Source organism: Danio aesculapii, chromosome 1 (assembly GCF_903798145.1).
Source record: "Danio aesculapii chromosome 1, fDanAes4.1, whole genome shotgun sequence".
Taxonomy (NCBI): Eukaryota; Metazoa; Chordata; class Actinopteri; order Cypriniformes; family Danionidae; genus Danio; species Danio aesculapii.
In genome coordinates this window covers 7,734,344-7,760,338 of record NC_079435.1, presented here as the reverse complement: position 1 = coordinate 7,760,338, position 25,995 = coordinate 7,734,344, and the positions used below count along the sequence as shown (strand labels likewise).

At 36.5% G+C, this 25,995-nt stretch overlaps 1 protein-coding gene across 4 annotated transcripts in view; it reads left to right on the top strand.

Annotated features, from left to right (window-relative positions):
- The window catches only part of inpp4b (inositol polyphosphate-4-phosphatase type II B), a 333,119-nt gene that overhangs the window by 77,745 nt on the left and 229,379 nt on the right, over nt 1-25,995 (top strand). For all 4 annotated transcript variants that reach the window (XM_056456463.1, XM_056456462.1, XM_056456465.1 and 1 more), the window contains one exon: nt 12,582-12,661. In XM_056456463.1, coding sequence (XP_056312438.1) covers nt 12,582-12,661 — 80 coding nt within the window. The remainder of the gene's footprint in view (nt 1-12,581; nt 12,662-25,995) is intronic.

The following is a 25,995-nucleotide window of genomic DNA, read 5'->3' as shown; positions in this document are numbered from 1 at the left end:
TTTCTGTGTGTGTGTGTGTGTGTGTGTGTGTGCAGTCGACCAAATATGTGTCTAAGCTGCGTGACGGCGACTCTGATGCAGCATTTCATTTACACCAACACAAACACTTACCTTAAACCCCAACACTTCTTCTGATGCCTTGCTAATGCATTATCCTTCACAAAACGCTCAGCAATGTTCAATACGTGCTCTTGCTTCTTCTGGCTATAAAGATATATGTGTTAGTGTATATCTACGTGTATGATCGCAGCTGTATTTACTTTGTAGTATTAATAGCTTGCTTTGTAGCTGCAGTTGATTTATTTTTTTGTTCGTTGAGGTTTTATATATATATATATATGCATGCATGGTTGTTATCGTGAAACGCAGCCGTGAAGCTGATCTATTAGTGTGAAAGCGCTGAGGAAGGAAGTGTTCGCTTAGAAGAGGTCAGTGCAGAGGATGCCCTTTAAAAGCAGACAATTCCTCCACCAACAGTTGGAAAAGTACATAAGATAGAAATGCATGTGACTCATCCTGAGGCTGAGACTATTTGTGCGCTGGTGTCTGGTCCTTCATGAGTCGCCTCGAGAGCAAAAGAAGGAAGAAAGGAAGACAATACAACAGGCAAAAAACAACATTACGCTGCAAGTGGTTTCTTATCAAGATTTCACGCTGATGTTAGTGCGTCTGTATAAAAGTGCATCAGGAAGAAGAAAGGCTGAGGATTTATTGCATGAAGTACAATGGAGCTGAAGGCAATGTAGGGTAAAAGGTCAGTAGATGGTTTTAATATTCACTCCCACACACTTAGGCCCTGTTTACACTAATACATTTTAGTCTTAAAACGCATAGCTTTTGATACGGTTACGCCTTCCGTCCACACTAACTTGGAGTTTCCAAGCCCTGAAAATGCTGCTGCTCTGTGTTCGTGTGGATGGGGGAAAACGCAGACGTCTGAAAACGGAGGTGTATCTGATTGGGGCTTTTTCTCAATATCAAGCACGCGAAGTTTACTCTTGCATCCTCTCCTTGTAAGTTCAGACTTTGCAAGTTTGATATGGAAAACAAACTCCTGAGGACACGTCTGGTAAATCTTCAAAGGGAACAGTGTACTTTATAACCTCATTCACATCACCGTGGCTATGCTGTTTCACTTTCTTAACAATAAAATGAAAGCATGATATGAGGAACTGTCTATTTTCATATTAACTTTAACTTATTATATTGATATTAACTTAACAGATACCAAAAATGTTGAGGAGTCATGTAGCTACATATTTTTATGACTGTCATCTTCACTGTACGCATATTTATAACAAAACAGAGCCTATAACATTACTGCCTCCTTTCATTTTCATTGAAAAATATGAAACACACTCTCTCTTTTGCTGAATATCAGTTTTAATAATCAATAATGGCCATTATAAAAGTATAACGTGCAATAAGTGTCTACATTATAGGAAATTAATGCAAGCAATCTGTCAAATGTGCAGAATCAGTGTACATAGTTACATAAGTTTCCTTGTTGAACTGTCTGACGTGCGCTGCTCTCACCTGGGTAGGTGTACTCAAAGCACCCGCTGACTGCATGGAGCTCAGACATGCGCATACCAGAGTGTGTATGGTCACGTGATGTGCATTTTCAGCAGTATAGTGTGGATGGAGAGCTTTTCAGAAATGCTAGATGAAACGCCAGTGTGGATGTGGATCATTTTCATTATAAAACGCCGTTTTAAAACTTAAACGCATCAGTGTAAACGAGGCCTTAATGGAAAATAAAACCACTAAAGTGCTCAATATTTTAAATCTCAATAATATTATTAATAATATTATATTACCTCAATATTTTGCAGATATTAGTGCTTGCTTTAACTATGAACATTGATGTGACGTACAGTATGAGAATGCCATATTGCATATTTTATGATTTTCATTTTTTGTTTAAGTTTAATATATATTCAGGAACAGTTGAGTGATAAAAGTATTGTGGGTAAAAATATTCAGGCATCAAAAACTTACAGCAAAGAAATAAAATATATCTTAAATTGCCACACTTGTTAAAAATGTCTTCAAATGATATGAGGAACTGTCTATTTTCATTTTGATATTAACTTAACAGATAGCAAAAATGTTGAGGAGTCATGTAGCTACATATTTTTATGACTGTCATCTTAGCTGTACGCATATTTATAACAAAACAGAGCCGATAACATTACTGCCTCCTTTCATTTTCATTGAAAAATATGAAACACACTCTCTCTTTTGCTGAATATCAGTTTCAATAATCAATAATGGCCATTATAAAAGTATAACGTACAATAAGTTTCTACATTATAGGAAATTAATGCAAGCAATCAGTCAAATGTGCAGAATCAGTGTATGTAGTTAAATATTAACTTATCTTTGTGCTCAGCCAGAGCATCTTACCTGAGAACAAGTAATAGATTCAAAAGACCAAAGTCGGGGAATATGTCGTTAGATAGAGATAAGATGAATTAAATATCACATTTCCTTGTTGAACTGTCTGACGTGCGCTGCTCTCACCTGGGTAGGTGTACTCAAAGCACCCGCTGACTGCATGGAGCTCAGACATGCGCATACCAGAGTGTGTATGGTCACGTGATGTGCATTTTCAGCAGTATAGTGTGGATGGAGAGCTTTTCAGAAATGCTAGATGAAACGCCAGTGTGGATGTGGATCATTTTCATTATAAAACGCCGTTTTAAAACTTAAACGCATCAGTGTAAACGAGGCCTTAATGGAAAATAAAACCACTAAAGCGCTCAATATTTTATATCTCAATAATATTATTATTAATAATATTATATTACCGCAATATTTTGCAGATATTAGTGCTTGCTTTAACTATGAACATTGATGTTACGTACAGTATGAGAATGCCATATTGCATATTTTATCATTTTTATTTTTTGTTTAGGTTCAATATATATTCAGGAACAGTTGAGTGATAAAAGTATTGTGGGTAAAAATATTCAGGCATCAAAAACTTACAGCAAAGAAATAAAATAGATCTTAAATTGCCACTCTGATTAAAAATGGCTATTAAATTGCTCAGAAATGCTATTAAATGGCCACACTGATTAAATAAACAGCAAGTAAAATTTCTGGCATGAAACTTTATGCGTGCGCAGGCTGATTTGGTCACCTAATCTGCTCCTGCGTCATTAACTACATGGTGCAGGAGATTGGTTGCTGTCACCTCACCAGTCAAAGAGCTTGCTCCTCATCAGTTTAAAAGCTCCTCATCATTATACGCTGTTTAAGCTGCGTCACGTTTTCGAAGACCCTTCTCCACCCCAGTTCCACCTGTGTTTAGATCTGCTACAGGGGATACATGTATATTATGTTTGCAGCTGCAGCGTGTTATATTTTTAGACGACATGTCTGTGTATTTACTGGCAGTAGTAGTTCTCGGAACTTGCTCTGCCATAATAATCAAAGCAGCAGCAGCGTAGCAGATTTATACTGCCAAGACCAAATAAATCAACATTGCATATTACATGTTCATTATCATACTAAATCCTGCGAGTGCTCATGACAGAAATGGATTATTCGCATGTTGAGGTAGTTGTTTTTACCTTTTGAAAATAAAAATTTGAAAAACTTTATATTCAATTTTGAGTGCTGAATTAAGTATTAAACGCTAAGTTTTTCACTTAGAAAAAAACAAATCAACAGTCTACCAAGGATATTTGGTGATAACTTGATGTAATAACAAAATTAAAAACATATATAATAATTCTATTTAGATATAAAGAAAAAATATGTAAACTAATTCAGTCTATTAATAAAAACCACAGTTGTATTTTACGTCACTAACATAATATGTGATATCGCTTTTGCTCCTACTGTATAACTGTCGGTTTGGTGGGTGGGAAGAGGAGCGAGGACTCAAGTGCATGGAAAATGATGGGTTTTTATTATTAGTAAAATAAAATAACAAGCAAAACAAACTTACCCGGAGGGGGAAAACGTTAACAAAATAAAACAAATAAACAAACTTGACTGGGTAGGCTAGCAGGGATCAGGACTGGACAAGACTGGACAAGGCTGGAAACTAGAGAGGAACAACAAACTGGCACAGGACAGCAATCACGAGGTAGCTATAAGCAAGAGCAAATTGACAAACAAACAGGTGAACTGAATAAACTAATAATGTGATAACATTGAGGGAGGAATTACACAATAGACAGGAGAGCGCATGACACAAAAACAACACACACCATGTGCTCACGTAAAACAGGACTAGAATATGCAGCCAAGGAGAGAATCCATTGACCGCGTGTTCACATGAAACAAAACTAAAGCATGCGGCCACAATGTAAACACCAGGCCATGTGCTTAACATGTTATTTTCTTATCTGTATTTTAGTATTACATATAAACATATATATATTTCCTTTTCTTACATTTTAACACAAGTTTTATTTAATTTTCTAAAATATTTTATTTTATTGTAAAGGATCAACTACAGTCGTGTACAATTGTGTTCTTTAAATAACGTTTGCCTTGCCTCTACACAACACAGACAGACTCAACACAAACACAACTAAGACACAAGTTCACGATGAATAAAACACTTACTGTGCACTCACACATGTGACATGCATAGACTGAGGTGCTAAGAACGAAAACACCATGCCACGAACAAAACGACAAACACACCAGCACAAGAGTGCGCATCCCAAGCATGTCCTGACCTTGATGCAGACGCGCACACGGCCTGAGTGCGGCCAAGAAGGTGCTCATACAAAGACAAAGGCAGGCAATGATAGGAAATATGAGTGCTCGACTCGCCAAAACTTCCGAGCACATCATACAAGACATGACAGGACCAGTGTCTGGACTCTGCCACCAAAACAAGAATTAACAAGACAGAAATGGCAGAATCCTCACAATATCTTGAAAAAGTTATCTTTTAATCCAGTCTGGCATCAAGATTTTGCCCAAAGACCAACCTTTATTATTGCATGTAGTACAGCTTGTTCCACCATTTTCAATAAAGTATTTTTAAAAATCTCTGGGTGATGTAAATCCATTTGAACAGTTGCAAGCAGTGTACGTTTTGCAAGCATGGATGTTTCCCACGAGCTACTGACTTAGTTACATGTAGATAACCAACAGATAACTAGCGCTTGCATCATTATCTCTTCACTCTCTGAAAGCGATTCTGCTGCATGGACAGGCTTTTTCAGAAGCATGACTGATCTCTCTTACACCCTTAGCATACTGTTCAGCATGTTTTGTAGAGTAACGATGTCTGAGATTGTGTTCGCCGAGCACTGCAATCTTTTTAGGATTCAATGGGGACATGCAGAAACTACAAGTGTATTTGTAGGGTTCATGTGTAGTAGAGTGTATGTGCAGTATTAAGCCATTATCTGGATTCACATCCAGCTCTTACACTTAAGTCTTAGTCGATACCGTGAATTGGCTCGTAACCTTTTCAGCCCATGTAAAGCGTCAATAAATCACTACTCGCTCTGTTTTAACCTAACAAACAGTGTATAGTCACCTTCCTGTTTAGTGATGATGATACCAATTCCGGCTCTGGAGTAAACACCCTTGTTTCCAATTATCCCACATCACTGTCAGAGCCAAACTGTACACTGTATTCCCGCATATTTCATCATGTCAAGCACAACAGATCCCACCTTGATCTGTGACAACACCACAATACCCTGGAAAACAGCATATGTGTGTTGTTGTGAGTATGACTTTATTTGAAAAGGCAAACATGCAAACGACAGGAACATTTGGTGCTGCTACATGCTGTTCCTGTTTGCTTCCTGGTGATTTCAAAGTGAGATGGATTTGTAAATTAGAGGAATGACATTTGAAGCTGAAGTGCAACTTGCTTTTCAAAGAGAGGAACATTTCAGCGACCAATAGCCATGTTTACGTCCACCTATTTTATACACAGTTAGGAATATCTATCTGTCTGTCCGTCCGTCTGTCCATCCGTCCAATCATACATACATTAATCAATCTATCCATCTAATCATTCATCCAACCATACATCAATCTATCCATTCATATTTCCATCCGTCTATCCATGCACCATCCTTTCATTTATCCACCCACTATACATCAGTCAATCTATCCATCAAATCATCCATCCATCCAATCATACATACTTCAGTCAGTCAATGTATCCATTCATATATCCATCCAATCATCCATGACCCATCCATTCATTTATACATCCACCATTTATCCTTCCCTAAACCATCCATAGGTACATGAGTCTATCCAGCCACCATCCATCCATCTGTCCATCCAATCATACATACATCAATCAATCTATCCCTCGTCCATCCACCCAATCATACATCAATCTATCCATCCATCTGTTCATCCATCCATCCATCCGTCCATCCAATCATATACATATATCAATCAATCTATCCATCCATCTATTCGTCCATCCATCCATCATCTATCCTATCATACATACATCAGTCAATCTATTCATCAAATCATCCATTCATCCATTTATCCATCCAATCATACATATATTAATCAGTATATCCATCCATTCGTCTATCCATCCATCTATCCATCCAATCATACACACATCTGTCAATCTATTCATCAAATCATCCATCTATCCATCCATCCTATCATACAAACATCAGTCAATTTATCCATCCATCCATCCATCCAATCATACATGCATCAATCAATCTATCTATCGAGTCATCCATCCATCAATAGATCAATCTATCCATTCATATATTCATCCATGCATCCATGACCCATCCATTCATTTATCCATCCATCCAATCATACATACATCAATCAATCTATCCATCGTCCATCTAATCAATCATACATCCATCTATTCGTCCATCCATCCATCCATCCAATCATACATACATCAGTTAATCTATCCATCAATCCATCCATCCATCCACCCATCATCCATTCATCCATCCAATCATACATACATCAATCAATCAATCCATCCATCGAATCATTCATCCATCCATACATCAATCTATCCATTCATATATCCATCCATGACCCATCCATTCATTTATACATCCAACATTTATCCATCCATAAACCATCCATAGGTACATGAGTCTATCCATCCATCCATCCATTTATCCAATCATTCATCCACACATTCATCCAGGAATACATACATACAATCAGCCTCTCCATCCATCCATCCATCCATCCATTGATTCATCCATCCATCCAAAATAACTCAAGAAGTAAGAAACATACACATAAACTATGATGGAAACACATTTACAGAATAAGTTTCAGCATGTGAGCATAAGTTTCAGCATCAAAACAGGCATGCGATTTTGTTTAAATATTATGTGATAACAAAAAGCTTATCTGTTAGAACTGGTGCATGATGGGATGGCATTAGTGGACTGACCAGATTGTCCCCCCAGAAAATCCCTCAGCCAAAGTCTGTCATCAAAGTGACTCATATTCAGTACAATTACCTCCAGAACTTGAGCCTGTGCGCTTCAAAAGAGCATCTCACGTTGAGCCACCATGTGTTCATTGAGTTTCATCTTCATATTCTGAGGTGCAAGTATGTTATTATATAAGAAAAAAGGCCCACAGTGGCTTCTCTTACTGCAGCAAATGATATTTTTCTGTTTGATATTTGGTGCCAGTCTATCAGGAAGTGACCATTTTGTTCTCTTAGACTAATTGGATGGAAACGGTGCTTTATTTGCAAATGTTTAATGCAATATTTTAGTTTCGCTCACAACTCTAATTCGCCTCTTTGGGTGGAAACATAGCTGATGATAGTTTAAAGTGGAAGTGTGTTACACTTAAAACAAGCCTAACGTGTGAATCAGTTTCCCAGCATGTCCCCCAACACTCAGTCTGTTTGGGCCTGAACTGAGACATTACAGTGAAGAGACGCAGCGCGGTAATTAATTTCTGAGAAATGCCGAGGGATTCCAGTGCGTGTATGTGTGTTGTAATTACTAATTAAGGCAGAGTACAGGCCTGCATGTCCTTGGTATGACCGGATCTCTCTCTCAGCAGAACAAAACCAGAGCAATGAACACATCCTGTCTGCATTTATGTCTCTGTTTTCTTTTCTCATTATATGTTGCTTGACAAAGTACCCTTCTGAGAGCAGATATTTATGAACCGTCACTCTTCTTGGAGACTTCACTATACCACATGATCTATATATTGTCCCCCTTCTTTCTGTTTGTTTGTGTAGCAACCATCTAGTGAACAAAAACATTTTAGAAACCACCTCACAACTTCCTAGCAATGCCTTAGAAATTCCCTAGACAATAACACTAATACTATAACACACAAGAAATCAATTAAACTCTTGGAGAGTGCCTAGCAAATATCCTGGCAACCTTCCTTCAATGCCCTAGTCCAGGGGTCTCAAATTGTAGGCCCGTGGGCCATGTGCACCCCTCCACCCCCTGGCCCGCAACTGACGTCAAAAATATAATAAGATTCGGCCCACCAAAACATGTATTTTTGAATCTCTGTTATTGTAGTGCAGTCGCAAATACCCACTTGCTGTTCTGTTAAACCTTTGGTTAAGCAACAATTGATTGGGACAGAGTAATAATAATTATCATCATCTCTATTATTAAATTGTTGTATTTCTATAGCAATTTAAACTACCCCTTCAAAATATACAAAAAGCAGCAAAAATAAGGAGCTTTATACTCTGGGGAAGAATGTCTGAGTGCATCAATTACATTAGGTTTCCACATTTTTCTTGTGCTTGAATGAAATTATCAGTCACTGATATGATCAGGGGTTCCTAAACTTTTTTTGTCTGAAGGGTAAAAATCCAAATTTCCTTGACAGCCGTCGGGCAAAAATAAGTGAAGTTTATTTCTAAACTAATTTCGAGAGGATCACGTGCTTATGATTGCTTGTGGTTGATCCCGCATTATTCAATTTATGACTCAATAATCAGACGATTCCTAAGCCTCTATAAATACCCTAAGTTCCATATCACAGCCATCTTCCTTTTGAAGAATCCCCCTTTCCACCCCTACTCCTCCTAGATGGGTGGCACAGTGGCCCAGTGGTTGGCACTGTTGCCTCACAGCAAGAACGTCACTGGATCTAGTCCTTACCAAGCCAGCCGATGTCTGTGTGTAGTTTACATGTTCTCCTTGTGCTCAGGGTTCCCCGGTTACATCCCACCGTCTAAAAACATGCAACTTTAAGTTAATTGACTAATCCAAATCAGCACCATAGACATGCTCCTAGTAAGTAGTTATCTCTTAAGAGCCATCACTATCTGTTCATTAGCCACTACAGCAGGGGAGTTTTCGAGATCTACCTGAGCTCATACTCCCCTCTCGCCTTGCAAACGGGAGGGAGCCCCAGGCTCGAGGATCTTATGAGCTCAGGGCTCTCTCCCGGGATAGCATGCCAAACAAGCTTTATAATCAATCATCAGCTAATTGTGAACTTGAAATATACCAAACTATATTACATTGAAGTTGCCATGCGTAATTTTGTAATTAATTTCATATTTATAAATACATAGAAAGCATTACTTTGAATTGTATTAACTAATGCTGTATAACATTAATTATAACGTATTGCACTAATTACAATCACATTGATAACAGTGTAGTTCAGTGCTGTATACACTAGTCAAGCAGAATCTGCCTTTGCCTTGATCCACTCATTAAAGTCTCTGCATTGCCCTCTATCTGTCGGATGACAGTATGCACATTTTAAACTAAATATGATTAATTTAAACCATTTAAATTAAAAACCTTTCATTTCAGTTTGATTTTTTGTGGCTTAGCAATGAAACAAGCAAATAAAAGGTTATCTCCAAACCATCCCCATCATTCTCCCTCTCTTAGGTATGATGATGGGCCAAATTAAATGTCTATGGGCTAACTTTGGCCCTAGGGCCCTAGTTTAGGCATCCCTGCCCTAGATGATAAAAGTGACACCCTAGCAACCATTGCAATCAACTTAGAAACTATTAAGAAAACAATGTGAACACTCTTATAAAGTGCCTAACAACACCTTGATACTACAACACACAAGAATCCATTAAAACCACTCCGAATTGTTTTCAGAACAGTTTCCTCTCAAAAAACAAACAAACATCTAGCAAATACCCTGGTAACCATTCTGCAGTGCCCTAGATGATAAAAGTGACACCCTGACAACCATTGTAATCAACTTAGAAACCATTAAGAAAACAATCTGAACACTTTTAGAAAGTGCCTAGAAACACCCTGCCAGTGCCTACACAACACCCATAACACCCTAGCAACTTCCTGGCAGCAACCACCTTACAACTAGCTTGCAACGCCACAGAAACCAGCACAAGCAATTTCGCTCAAATCAATTTCTCCTGACTGCACCGCCTGTAAAATCTTCAGGCTTTTAAGCTTTTCGGCTTCTTGACAAAACTTTGCTTTTTGTAGCTCTCCGGCATCAATTCCCGTTCCTCACGCTATTCAACTCCCATCCTCTACCAATCTGTTTTGTATTTCCTGTCCACTCTGTGTGCATTTATTGATGCTCCTTTCCTACAGTATGTGTTTATTCATGCTCACCGCAGCCACTGGATTCATGCATAAACACACAAAGCAAGTTTCCAGGAGAAGGTGATTACTGTGTGCTAGGAATGAAAATCCTCCCTGTAAACCAGCATATCCATCCATCCCTCCATAGATGCATCAGTCTATCCATCCATCTAATCTTACATCCACACATCCATCCATACATCAATCAACCCGCCATTCATATATCCATTCACCATTCATCCATCTATCCATGTGTCATCCATCAATCCGCCCATCCGTCTATCTATTCATACATCCATCCATGCACCATCCATCCGTCTATACATCAGTCTATCAATCAAATTATTCATCCATCCATCAATCCCTACATAAATACATCAATCTATTCATCTATCCATCAACCATCCATCCATCCATGAACCATCCATAGATGCAGCAATTTATCCACCCATCCATACATACATGCATCAGCCTATCCATCCATTCACACATCCATTAATACATTAATCTATCCATCCATCTATTATTCACCATCCATCAATTATTCATCCATCCAACCAATCATACATCCACACAACCACCATCCATCCATCCATACTTACATACATGTCAGCCTATCCATTCATCCATTCATCAAACTATCCATCCATCAATCTATCCACCATCCTTCTATTATTTATCCACATCAATTATCTATCTACCAATCATCCATCCATATATACATTAATCTATCCTTTAAATCATTCATTCATCCATCTATCCATACATACCAATATATCCATCCATCCATCCATCCATCCATCCATCCATCCATTTATCCATTTAGGCATTTATCCATGCACCATCTATCCATCCATCCATCCATCCATCCATCCATTTAAACATGCATACATACATATATCAGTCTTGCCATTCATCCATTCATACATTAATCTATTCATCCATCCACCATCCATCTACCAATCATCCATCCATCCATCCATTCTTAAATACATACGTACATACATACTACATACATACATCAATCTATCCATCCATCCATTCATACAATAATCTATTCATCCATCTACCATCCATCAATTATCAATCCATCTACCAATCATCCATCCATCCATCCATTCTTAAATACACACGTACATACATACATTAATCTATTCATCATCCATCAATTATCCATCCAGCTACCAATCATCCATCCATCCATGCATCATCCATCCATCCCTCCATCCATCTATCCGTACATCCATCCATGCACCATCCATCTATACAGACAAACATTAATCTATTCATCAAATCATTCATTCATCCATACATGCATACATACGTCCATCTATCCATCATCCATTCATCCGTCTATCCATCCATTTATCCATCCATCATCCATTCAGCCATCTATCCATGCACCATCCATCCATACATCCATCAATCTATCCATCCATCTATTCATACATTAATCTATTCATCTATCCACCATCCATCATTCACCATCCATTAATTATCCATCCATCTACCAATCATCCATCCATCCATCCATTCATAAATGCATATACACATCAATCTATCCATCCATCCATTCATACAATAATCTATTCATCCATCCATCATTCATCATCCATCAGTTATCCATCCATCTACCAATCATCCATCCATCCCTCCATCTATCTATCCATACATCCGTCCATGCACCATCCATCCATACAGACAAAAATAAATCTATCCATCAAATCATTCATTCATTCATCCATCCATCCATCCATACATACATCAATCTATCCATTCATTTATCCATCCACCATCTATCTAGTCATCTATCCATGCACCATCCATCCATCCATCCATCCATCCTACTTCCTCAAATCAAATGTAAAAGTTGGTTCGGGTTTTAAACTGCAGCTGTAAGACTGAAAGCTTTAGTGCAGTTTAGACACTGTGATGCTTTTAAATCTCAATGAAAAGGTCACGCAGGAAACTCTCAAGATGTGTTCATCACTGCCCAAATATTCATGACGTCTCCATTCATGTTATAACCAGACTGTTGTGTTTTTTCCTCTTTAGAGCAACTTCCTTGGAAGCAGCCGCTTCTCTGTTGCCGATCTCCTCCAATCCAAAGACCAGCAGCTTTCTCTCAGCCTGAGGTGAGTTGCATTGTGGGATGCGTTTTATCATGCTGCGTTGTCGTTTTCTGCTGTAAACTTCATTTGGTGTGTTTGGTGCACGAGTGAGGATCTCTGGAGGGAGATGATGTCAGATGCACACAGCTGATCAAACACGACTGAGACTCCAGCAGCAAACAGGCCATCTGCTCCTGGATTTGCCACATATTTAGTTGCCACACGGCTCGATTCGGCCGTCCAATGAATGAGTTTCTTGTTTTACGTCAGGGCTGGGTTGCATGGCGCTTTATAGCATAGTAGATTTATATTATTTGCACATCAAGGAGAGTGGAATGATGGGTAAATAAAGAGCAGGTTGCGTCCCAAACAGGTCAAAACATGGAGTTTAGTTGTTTTTCGAGCGTGAATTTCAGTTCTTTTGCCTCAGCTTTGAATTTAGCTCATTCAATCAGAATTTAGACTGTTTTATGATATTGGTTTTACATTTTCTCGACAAGCAAAGTGTAATATTTTAAGAAATAATAGGTCAAAATTAAGTGAGTTTTTTGGTCACACTTTATTTTGAGGGTCCGTTTGTTGAATTTAATTTACATGGCATCTACATGCCAACTAATTCTCATTAGATTATAAGTAGACTATTAGGTTAGGGTTGGGGTTAGTGTAAGTGGATATGTACTTGCAAAGTTTCTTATAGTCAGTTAAATGTCAGTTAAAGGAGCAGTATCAGCAGATATTAAACAGTCTACTAATACTCAATTGGACTATCAAGTGTTAACAGTTAAACAAGCTAAATAATCTGCCAATGAGGTAAGAAAAATAATCTTGTTTATTTGTTTTGACATAAGATTATTTTGTTTACCCCATTGGCAGATTATTTAGCTTGTTTAAAGGAAAAACACTTAATTTTGATGTAATATTTCTTAAAACAAGACAATATTTTTTGCTTGTCTAGAAAATGCTTCTTGATTTTAAGAATTTTTAGATATTTAGACTAGAAACAAGACCAAAAATCTAAGTAAGAAAAGCATTTTTGCAGTGTATGAATCATCTTTGTCTCTGTATGAATGTAACAGACCACACATTCAGTCATCTTTACCTTGATTATAGTCTGTATCTATTTAAACATGTGAGTCTTCTTGTTTCCTTCACATTATTACTCTTTTGGACTGATTGTTTGAAAGCGTTCTCTTTTTGGATCATTGGACTGAAAACTTTCCCAGATTAGCGGCTTTAAATCTAATCTGATCTCAGAGAAATGAAATGAGGTTATGGGGTTAGAAATTTACACTCCGCTGGGTTACATGCATTTGCTCCATTGTAGATGCTCAGTGTGATAAACTCCCCACCCACCAACATCTTCAAATGAATCAGCTTATTGTCATTGATGTCTTTTGTGGATAGCCTTGTGGTTGAGTATATTGACTGACTGCATCAGTTCAGCTGCGTTTAAAGCAACCCGAGTTTGATTCCTGCCTTTAGGTCCTTTGCAGATCCCACTTCCATCACTCTACACCAGAGATGCCCAAACTAGGCCCTGTGGGTCAAATTTGGCACATGGTAACGTTTTATTTGGCCCGCTATCCCACCTGAGAAGAATAGAGGGGATGGGGTTTACAAATGTAATATACAAATGTAAAATAACCTATTGTTTGTTTGTTTTATTGTTAAAAGCTAACTGAAATTAAATGCTTCAATTAAATGGTGCAAATTAATCAGATTTAATTTAAATGTCATAGTGACTACGTTTACATGGACATCAGTAATCGAATTATTTGCCTTAATCTAATTAAGACAATAATAAGATTAAGGCATTTACATGAGTTGCTTTTTGAATGTTCCTTTCATGATCCAATTTTACATGTTAAAGCACATAATTCGATTAACGTCATTGCGTCACCAGGATATTCGCATTTCCTCCGGTGTTTCATGTAATTTCGGGTGTTTCAATTTTAATTTGTCAACTTTAACTGCAGTTTGGCACTTTTACTTTCATTCAGGATCATTTCATGCATGCTCCCTGTGACAAACAAGATATTGGATGCAACTATGAACTGCTTAAAGAGTGTTTTTTTTAATGGAAGTTCACACCGCATGCTGAATGGAAGAAAAAAAACTCTGCATTCCATGATGCAGGTGTCTGTGGTCTGCGCTGACTCGGGAGGTGCAAAGAGTATCAAACAGTGTGTGTGTGTGTGTGTGTGTGTGTGTGTGTGTGTGTGTGTGTGTGTGTGTGTGTGTGTGTGGACTATCATGTCGCAAACCGTACACAAGTACATAATGGTAATAATTCGATTAAGGTGTTTACATGTCTGTACTGCACTTCAATAATGCGACTAAAATCGGCATTCTCCACATGTCTTCATTCGATTTCTCTTTAGTTTTATGACCTTAATCGAATTAAATTAATAAAAAATCTCTGTTTACATGGTTAACTCTTAATCAGAGTATTGTCTTAATCGTATTAAAATCGAATTATTGGTGTCCATGTAAACGTACTCGCTGTCTCCCGACACTGCAGAGACTTTGGTGACCAAACCAAGTCAAAGGCAGATTCTGCTTGACTAGTGTATTCAGAATTAAACGCCATTGTGTTTATAAATGTGATTGTTTATGTTTTTATTGCAATAAGTTATCATTTCAAAAGTTATACAGCATCAGATAATACAATTTAAAGTAATGTTTTCTATTTATTTTGAAATATTAGAAAATTACCAACTTTAATGTAATAAAGTATATTTACCTTCGACCCACCGCTTTCAGTGATATTTGGTTTTTGGCCCTTTATACGAAAAAGTTTGGGCACATCTGCTCTATACAATTCTTTCCTGTCATCTCTCCATTGTCATCTGCAAAGCATGAAAAACTTGTTGAAAAAAAGGTCATCCATCCATACTGTACAAACATATTGTGGTTAAAGATGTGTTGCAACCTGTAAGCATGATGTGCAACTCATGAGCCGCTTCATTTTGCTTCTCTAAGAGGAGGTTGTGAGCAGGTCCACTGAAATGTTTTTTTTTTCCCATTTCCTGTAGCTAAGAGTTTTTTTTTAGGTGTTGTCAATGAAAGCACCATGCTTTTTAGCTTAGCAATGCAAATCGCTGAGTGTTGGGAATTGTTTTTAAAGTCTCTGACAGTTGGAGAAGCACTTTCAAAATGCTTTGGTGTACACGTGTCCTTATTTCTATAGATTTATTGTAAATAATATATAAAGTCGGTCTGCGTGAGACTGGACAAATATGTGATATTAATGTTAAGTATTATGATAACCCCTTATAACATAACATTTCCTTAGAATAATGACATTTTTATTAGCTATGCTTAAAATAATTTATTTATTTAATGATAAAATAAACAGGATAAAAAAATCAGATCTGATTAATTCTAATTCAGACTAAAAAAAAACTGTGTTGACGTGCAAACGTAGTCTTTAAAACACTGTGAATGAGTGAAAACCTCAGCCGATATTCTGACTCTGATTGGCTGTTGTCTTTATAAGTATTTATTTTCTGAGCTCTGAGTTTTCCTTTGGGCCACTCCAGCCAAGAGCAGAACAGCAACTAATGGGGAAGGCGTCTGTTTCGATCCTTGATGGAACTATGTCTAGGGAATTAAAAGGAGTAACATAAAGATGACCAAAGTATAAACTGAAGATGAAAATGGCAAGAGAAAACACAAAACCACAAATTAGCACCGCAAAAGATTTATTGCTCCCACAGTATTTACAATATTTATAAACGATAAGATGAAGTTGAAAATAACCAAGATAAACCCGGGAGAGGGAACTGAAGTTACGCTAGCAAATCAAAGAAATAAATAAAACAAAAATATTCCCTTAAACTCCTCCCCAAACCACTAAATAAGAAAATAATAATATGAAAAAAAAAGTCTTCAGCGCCAAAAGCGCCCTGAACTCACACTAACTAGAAATAGAAATACAAAATTAGCGCACTTCGCTAACTAGCGTGTCTATACATCAATAATCCTGCGTGCAAAGTATGCATGTCACGTGACTTACTATGTTGTTCCAAATCTACCTTGTCAAAAGTCACAGAAGGTTTTTGAATGGAGCATGAGCGGGCTAGAGATGTAAAAACACACATCAGAACTCTCAAACAAATCTCACTCAAAGTCAACATCAGTAACAGCTACAAAACAAACATGGACACCACCAAACAAACAACATGCCAAAACAACAACAGCAGCAGCAGCTGATCTCTTCCCGTTGCCGCTTCCTATTTAAAGGGCTCTGCAACGAGTGTGATTGGCAGAGAGAGAAGTCGTCGTCACACGGTTGATTTAGATTGGCAGTCCTGTCAGCCAATAGTGCTTCGAAGTAGGCGGTACCTGTGAAAATGATAGGGCCGGTAGAGAGAGAGAGAGAGAGAGACGGATAGAGACAGAAAGAACATACACGCAGCAAAACTGTGCAGTACATAACAGCGTCAGATAGTAAGGCCCCATCTGATCAAATTTAGATAAACAACTAGCATAAAAAATAAATGTCATTTATCACACATGTCTGCGATATGTAATCTCCATATACTGTACTACCGCCAAAACGTTAATTTGGCAATTTATTGTGCAGCCCTAATATAAGGAGATAGTTCACCCAAAACAATTACTTTCTGTCACCTTTTCCTCATCCTCCACTCATCCCAAACCAGTTTGAGTTTCATCTGTTGAACACAAAAGAAGATAAATTGATGAATGTTGAAAACCACTAGCCATTGACTTCCATAACATTTTTTTACTACTATGGATTTCAGTGACTACCAGATTTCACTGTAAAAAGATTCTGGCTTACACAAAATTGATTTGTGTTGGGACATCATGAAGGAATTAAGTCAACTTATTAGTTTTTACAATTTTAAGTCGATTGAACATAAAAGAATTAAGTTGTCCCTCCAAAAACTCAAGAATTGTGCTTTTTTTCAGCTCATTTTAAATAAGTAGTTTGAACAAACAGCAAGCGCCATTTTTTTGAGTGTTCTTCAATTATCATTCTTCAGAATATCTCCTTACGTGTTCAAACAGAAGAAAGAAACTCAAACATATGTGGAACAGAGGATGAGGAAATGATGATATAATGTTCATTTTTGGGGTGGATTATCGCTGTAAGTGTTTATTAAATGACTAATTGGCATTTAAAAGTAAATTGGTGCAGACGGGTCAGGCAAGAGTCACAAGACACATTCATATCCAGAAGCATTCATTCTGCAACATGCTGAGAGATCAACAGTTTTATTTCCATTAGCTAAATGATTTAGTTTTCAAACAGCTGCTTCAGTGCGGTTTTTGTGCCGGTGTGCACACTGATTCTGGACACACTGGATCTGCTCCTAATACCTAGTGAGCTGAGTGTATAGTAAGCATTTTAAGGATCTGCCATGTAAAATACCTTATTATGCTTGCATGGAGCCGGAGCTGTCTGGTGTGTTACTGGTGGTTCCTGCTGTGAAAACAAATCCCCCTTTAATTCACTTCTAAAGCACGAGGACTCAAATTGAAACCATTATTATTGTTCAGACATACAAATGTTGAGAAAGCTAAAATTGTGACCATGGAACACAACACCAGTATTAGGTTGCATGGATATAACCAAAAATACATTGTATGGGTCAAAATTATAGATTTTTCTTTTAGGACAAAAATCATTAGAATATTAAGTAAAGGTCATGTTCCGTGAAGACATTTAGTCAATTTCCATTTGTAAAAGATGAATAAATACATACATTATATTAAATGCTTCATGGTTTTATGACCAGCAGTGTGGATTACTGTAATGGACTCCTCACTGGCCCTCCCAAAAAGACAGTCAGACAGTTGCAGCTCATCCAGAACGCTGTGACCAGAACCAGAAAATCAGAGCACATCACACCTGTCCTCAGGTCTTTGCACTGGCTCCCAGTTACATTCAGAATAGATTTTAAAGTATCATTACTTGTCTATAAATCACTAAATGGCCTAGGACCTCAATACATTACAGACATGCTCACTGAATACAAACCTAACAGATCACTCAGATATTTAGGATCAAGTAAACTAGAAATTCCAAGAGTTCAGTTAAAGCAGGGTGAATCGACCTTCAGCTACTGCACCCCCCACTGCTGGAATCAGCTTCCAGAAATGATCAGATGTGCTCCAACAAGATCAAGACTGAAAACACATCTGTTTAGCTGTGCCTTTACTGAATGAGTACTGTGCTACGTCCAACAGGTCGCTCTTATGTCTTTCTTTTCTTTTTCATTCTTATAAAACCTGATTTAACACACTTTAATCTGTCTGTTTTAATCATTTTATTCTTTGTTGTTTTTATTTTCTTGTTTCTTTTATTCCTGTTCATATAAAGCACTTTGAATTACCATTGTGTATGAAATGTGCTATATAAATAAACTTACCTTGCCTAAATATAAAATTAAATATATATATATATATATATATATATATATATATATATATATATAATATATATATAATATATTTGTAATATCTTGTAATTATTGATTATTACATTTGGTTATTAATGTGCATTGGTATACCTTTCACTTTCAAATTTAATGGCAATTTTCTCTCAGTATTTAGATTATTTTGCACCGTCTGACTCCAGACATTCAAATGCTTGTGTCCCGGGCCTAATCCTAAGCATATATACATAGATGAAAAGCTTATTTATTTAGCTTTCAGATGACAGAAAAATAATCAAATAAATGAAATGACATTTACAACTGGTTTTGTGGTCCACGGTCACAATTTAAAAATGATAATAAGTGTTTGGTTTCGACCAATTACAACAGATCATGCCATCTGACCAATCAGAGCAGAGCAGACTCTCAGAGAGGCGAGGTTTTTGAAGATCAGGGGTCTCATTTATAAAAAAAAAACTAGCAAGAATAAATGTAAATGTATTTTTAATGATGATGGCTCAAATGGGGATTTAAAATGGTTTAGCTAAGTCAATATTTAAGTTAAACTCTGTTTACTCAGAGTTTAATTACAGCTGTGCACATTCTCTCGTCAAGTTTGTTTTTTAAAGATCATAACTTTTGCGTGGGAAGTGGCCTACGCATGTTTCCACCTATGTTTTGTGCATATGATTATAAATGAGACCCATGATCCTTAAATGAATCGCTTGCAACACTGAGAATATAGATCTGATTCTGCAAAGGTTATTAATAATAATAATAATAATAATAAATATTCAAGTGTTTTTGACCTGAGGTGGATGTAATCCTTTTGTAGGAAACAAAGTTAGCAATCTGTTGCGTAATTGGTGCATTTAAAGGGGACCTATTATGCAAAAATCATTTTTATAAGGGGTTTAAACACAGTTGTGTGGTAACAGTGTGAATATAACAGGCTTTTAATGATTAAAAAATATTAATTGTAATTTTTTATAATCACACTTGATAAAAACCGTCGCAGAAACACTTGATTAACGATCTCCCTTTGTACGTGTCATCAGAGGGGGAAAACCCCGCCCATTAGTGACCATTTCTCTCTCATTAGCGTAGGAGGTACGTCTTGTTTTTGAATCTGCCACTATGCTGACACGTAGGTGTTTGTTGCTCCGCCCTCTTCTGAAAAGAGCACAATCTCATTTGAATTTAAAGCGACAGTCACCAGCATGGCCCAATAAGGATCAAAGCCTAAAAGGGGCAGATTTAAAGAGTTATACAACATTATTTGTGTGGTGTTTTGAGCTGAAACTTCACACACACGCTTTCTAGCTACATCAGAGACTTCTTTTACATAATAGGTGACCTTTAAGAAGGCTCGGAGTAGATTGGTTTGTGTCATTTCCAATCATTGATGATCAACAGTCTTATGTTTGTGAGACTGACAGCCTGAGGGATTCTCTGAGTAACAGGTCACACTGTGATTATTAATATTGATTATTGTTTGTGTTTAATTGGCATGTTGGTCATGCTGTTGTGCAGACGCTGGCCTTTGGTGCCTGTCGTTTGTTCTTCAGTCTCGGGCTGCTTGTTTTGATTGTTTCTGTCTCTCTTGAAGCTCAGAATAGTGTTTCTCTTTGGTGAGCAGCAGCACAAGTACAAAAGCACCGCTGCTCTGTGTCTTGTGTAATGCAGCAGGTGTACAGTGCTGGAGTCTTCTGAAAATCACACCTCTTTTTTTGCCATGTTGTGAAAAACGCAATGCTAGAATGAAAAATGAAGGTGAATATATAGTTTGAGATTTACATCATACTGTATTGAGCTTGAGTGTGTATTCTGCTGTACTCTCTAGAAATATTGTGGAACTTTTTTTAAGAAATTCGTTCATTCATTTTCCTTCTTTTTAGTCCCTTATTTATCAAGGATCTCCACAGCGGAATGAACCGCCAACTTATCCAGCATATTTACACAACAGATGCCCTTTCAGCCACAACCCAGTACTGGGAAACACTCATACACTCTCGCATTTACATACACACTCTTACACTACGGCCAATTTAGTTAATTCAGTTCACATATACTGCATGTGATTGGACTGTCCGGGAAGCCGGAGCACCCGGAGGAAACCCACATGAACATGGGGAGACCATGCAAACTCCACATAAAATGCCAACTGACCCAGCTGGGACTCAGCGACCTTCTTGCTGTGAGACGACAGTGCTAACCACTGAGTCACCGTGTCGCTCTTTGTGAAAGTTGTTTTGGTAATTATTTTGATTATAATGGGGACGATCATTAGAAAACACTAGGTATTTATCTAGGTGATTGTATAAAGATGCAACTTATACAGTGCAAACTTAAAATTAGGATAGATTTAAAATATTTAGTTAAAAAATTTACATTTTTATTATGTTTTGTTTTATTCTATTGTATTTTAATACATTTATTTAGTTTATTTATAGTTGTTTATTTTATTTATTTGTGTTTTTTCAGCAGTGAATATTAAACCACACTGAACTGAACTAAACTGAAATTCAACTCTGAAAACTGGACTGACACAGTTACAATATACTAGAACTTCTATGTTAATTGCCTTTGACACACTCTACATTGTAAAAGCGCCATAGAAATAAAGATGAATTCAATTGAATAGAACATGAGTTTATTTAATAAGAATAATATCTTTGATTATTTGATTTAAGCTAATTTTTTTGTTTTATTAATACATTTTTTGTTATTATTCATTCATTAATTTACCTTATTTATCAGGGGTCGCCACAGCGGAATGAGCCGCCAACTATTCCAGCATATGTTTTACACAGCGGATGCCCTTCAAGCCGCAACCCACTCATTGTCCTTTAAACCATTGTACATTGTTTTACAGGAATTTTAAAAAAATTGTTTTACAATTATTGGTTTTGTTTTGTTTTACATTTAAAACGTAATAATAAAATAAAGTGTTTTTAATTCTCTTCAATTAGTTTTTTGTTTTTTGTCATAAAAAAAACACTACAAAAAGTACAGATAAGCGAACCGTTAAAGTACCGAACTGATAAGTGGTATCGATAAAAGTAGTAATACCGTAAAACCTTAACTTTAACCATCCCTAGTTTAGACTGCATGTCACTGATGAGAAGTACATGATGACTGAAATGGGCTTAAACAATCAGTAAATGCACTACAGAATGTTACGTTTTCACACACATGCACAAATTGTGTTTAAACACATCAGCCTTTCACAGCGTAATACTCACTACTCTTGAATAATTTTAAAAGGTCTACTTTTTACTCATATTTGAGTAATATATTAAACAGATACTTTTACTCTATCTGCACTACATTTTTGAGCAAGTAATGGTACTTTTACTTGAGTTAGATTTTTCTGTACTCTTTCCAACACTGTTGATAAGATATAATAAAAAATAAGTTTGTCATACTCTTGATCTCTCTCTACAGTATCTTCAGATGTTCAGAATCAGTGTTAGCCATCTATAAACTAAAAACCTGTCCTCAGCACAGTTTTGCAGTTGTTGTTGTTGTGGTGAAAATAAGACCCTTTCACCCAGTGCTCTGCGTTTCAGGAAGTCTCGTCTTTCCTCCGTTGGTTCGTCCCCTCGCAGGTCACCTTTTCATTTCTGCCTTATCTCTTCCTCTCTCTATATCATGACACATTGGGTTATTTATAGATCTTTATCCCAGCAGTCTGAGATGCAGGAGCGAGGGCCAATAAACAGCTCTGCTCTGGAGATCTTTGAGTCTTCAATTCAATCACTTTACAGTCGCGCTATTGATTTGGGAGGCGGTTTATGGGCCGCTTCTCTTTGAGACGTGTCCAACCCGTGACCAATGCAGTCTAGCGTCCTCTAAATGTTACGCTAACAACATTTATAATGCGCTAAATGAACTTTTTATCATATGTAAACTGAAAAAAAATGATTAATTGGATTTACAAATTTTTTTAAGGTAAGAGGCTGCACACTATTGATATGGGCTGAATTTTAACAAACAAATGAATGTGAACATTGCTCAATTTTATTTGTTTAAATTCAGCCCATATCATTTGTTTGCAACCACTTATCTTAAAAAATGAGTAAATTATTACTTGGCGAGTGTTTATGTTTCACTCAGTCTTTTTTTTATTGATGTGCAAGATGAAGGACAACTAATTGTTTTGATACATCCTACTTTTTTTATTTTTCATCATTTATGCAGGAATTAAAATAATAATAATAACTAGTTCTTTATATACACACACACACACACACACACACACACACACACACACACACACACACACACACACACACACACACACATATATATTTATATAGAATAAGTGAGGATGAGTATACTACCTGACAAAAGTCTTGTCATTGATCCTAGTTGTAAGAGTAACAAATAATAACTTGACTTCTTGTTGATCATTTGTAAAAGTGGCTGAAGATTTTTCTGATGAATCATCTGTTGAACTGCATCCCAATCATCACAAATACTGGAGAAGACCGCATGGACCCAAGACTCTCTGAGAAATCAGTCAAGTTTGGTGAAGGAAACTGGTTTGGGGTTTCATTCGGTATGGGGGCGTGCGAGAGATCTGCAGAGTGGATGACAACATCAACAGCCTGAGGGATCAAGACATTTGTGCTGCCTATTACATTACAAACCACAGGAGAGGGCAAATTCTTCAGCAGGATAGCGCTCCTTCTCATACTTCAGCCTCCACATCAAAGCTCCTGAAAGCAAAGAAGGTCAAGGTGCTCCAGGATTGGCCAGCCCATTCACCAGACATGAACCTTATTGAGCACGTCTGGGGTAAGATGGAGGAGGCACTGAAGATGAATCAAAAGAATCCTGATGAACTCTGGGAGTCCTGCAAGAACGCTTTCTTTGCCATTCCAGATGACTTTATTAATAAGTGATTTGAGTCATTGCAGAGATGTATGGATGCAGTCCTCCAAGCTCATGATGGAGTCAGACACAATATTCATCTTTTTCCACTGCAGCATGACTTTATATTCTATACTGGACATTATTTCTGTTAAGTGACAAGACTTTTGTCTAAGCAAAGTCAGACCTTACTGTCCTAATGAAATTATTAAAAATCAAAACATGATCATATTATATTTTGTTAAAATAAGCGTAACCTAGAGGCCTTTGTCTTTCATATAAGCCACTTCTAATACCAAATTAAGTTATTATTTGTTGTTCCTAAAACTTGGGTAGGCGATAAGACTTTTGCCAGGTAGTGTAGTTTCACTCAAAAGCAAATGAACTTGCAGGTTTGTTGATTTTCTGGTATACCAATGATTTATTTGCTAGTTTACCTTTCTTTGTTTTCTATTTCTTTTTTAAAACTTGTCTATCAATAAATCCACTAATAATGCTAATTGGTAATTTGATTTACAAGATGTCAAAGCCAATTAAAAGGTAAAAATAAGGAGCTATGCAAACAAGTCAGCAAACTTCTGTTTATGATCTGGTGTGTAAAAGGTTCATTCCATATTTTATTTTTAATTGCTTAAAATGATGGATAGATCGTTATCTTTGTATGCTCCTTTTTTGTGTTACTTTATTATTTCCTGTCCTCTCGAATATTGACACTTGGCAGCATAAATATAGCATCACAGAAATGTCTTATAGTTTACTTAATACTTTTTTTGGCTGTTAAATTGCTAGTTGAATAGTCTCATTTCGCACTTACATGAACTTTCAACAAGCTCTGAGGAAAATTTGGCTGTTTTCTATGATAATGTGTCCGATGCAAAAGCCAATTAAAAAAAAAGTTTATTCATTATTCTCCTGAAGATATTGGATAGCTGATTATTTTAGTCTTTTAATAGTCTTTTCCCCAGTACTGGGTTGACTGGAAGGGCATCCGCTGCATGAAGTATATAGTGGAATAGTTGGCGGTTTATTCCGCTGTGGTGACCCCTGATAAATAAGAGACTAAGCCGAAGGAAAATTAATGAATGAATAGTCTTCAATATGAAAGAGTTCATTTTTGACATGAGTTTTAAAGTCATAAACACATTTTTATTTATTTATTTATTTATTTATTTATTTATTTATTTATTTATTTATTTATTTATTTATTCATTCATTCATTCATTCATTCATTCATTTTCTGCCGCTTTTCCGGGGCCGGGTTGCGGGGGCCGCAGTCTTAGGAAAGAACTCCCAACTTCCCTCTCCCCAGACACTTCCTTTTATTTATTTATTTATTTATTTATTTGTTTATTTAAATTATTTATTTATTTATTTATTTATTTATTTATTTATTTATTTATTTATTCATGTATTTGTTTATTTATTTATGTATTCGTTTATTTATTTATTTATTTATTCATTCATTTATTTATTCATTCATTTATTTATTTATGTATTTGTTTATTTGTTTATTTATTTATTTATTTATTTATTTATGTATTTATTTATTTATGTATTCATTTATTTATTTATTTATTTATTTTATAAGTTCAATGTGTTGATGGTTGGTCACATGTAATTCTGTTTTTACCAGGTGTTTTTTTTGGCCTTCGATTAAAGTGGTTTTATTCAAGAAATACACCACATAACTGCCATCACATGAGGTTTTGACAGTTCTGAGGTCAGCGTTAGTTGTTTTTATTCATTTTAATTTCTTCTAATGTGACTTGCAAGTTGCCAAAGCCTTATTTGTTTATTTATGTGTATGTGTGTGTGTGTGTGTGTGTGTGTGTGTGTGTGTGTGTGTGTGTGTGTGTGTGTGTGTTTGTGTGTGTGTATGCATTCATTTATTGATTTATTCATGCGTTCAATTTTAGCTTATGACAACTGTTACGGGTTCATTCAGTATTGATATGCAGCATAATGAATGTCTGGTAATTCTATTTTATTTTTACAAGTGATGAATTATGTAAGTTTCAGTTCTCTGGGATTACAACTAGCATCACACAGAAATGTAAAGGAGCCTTTCTGCAG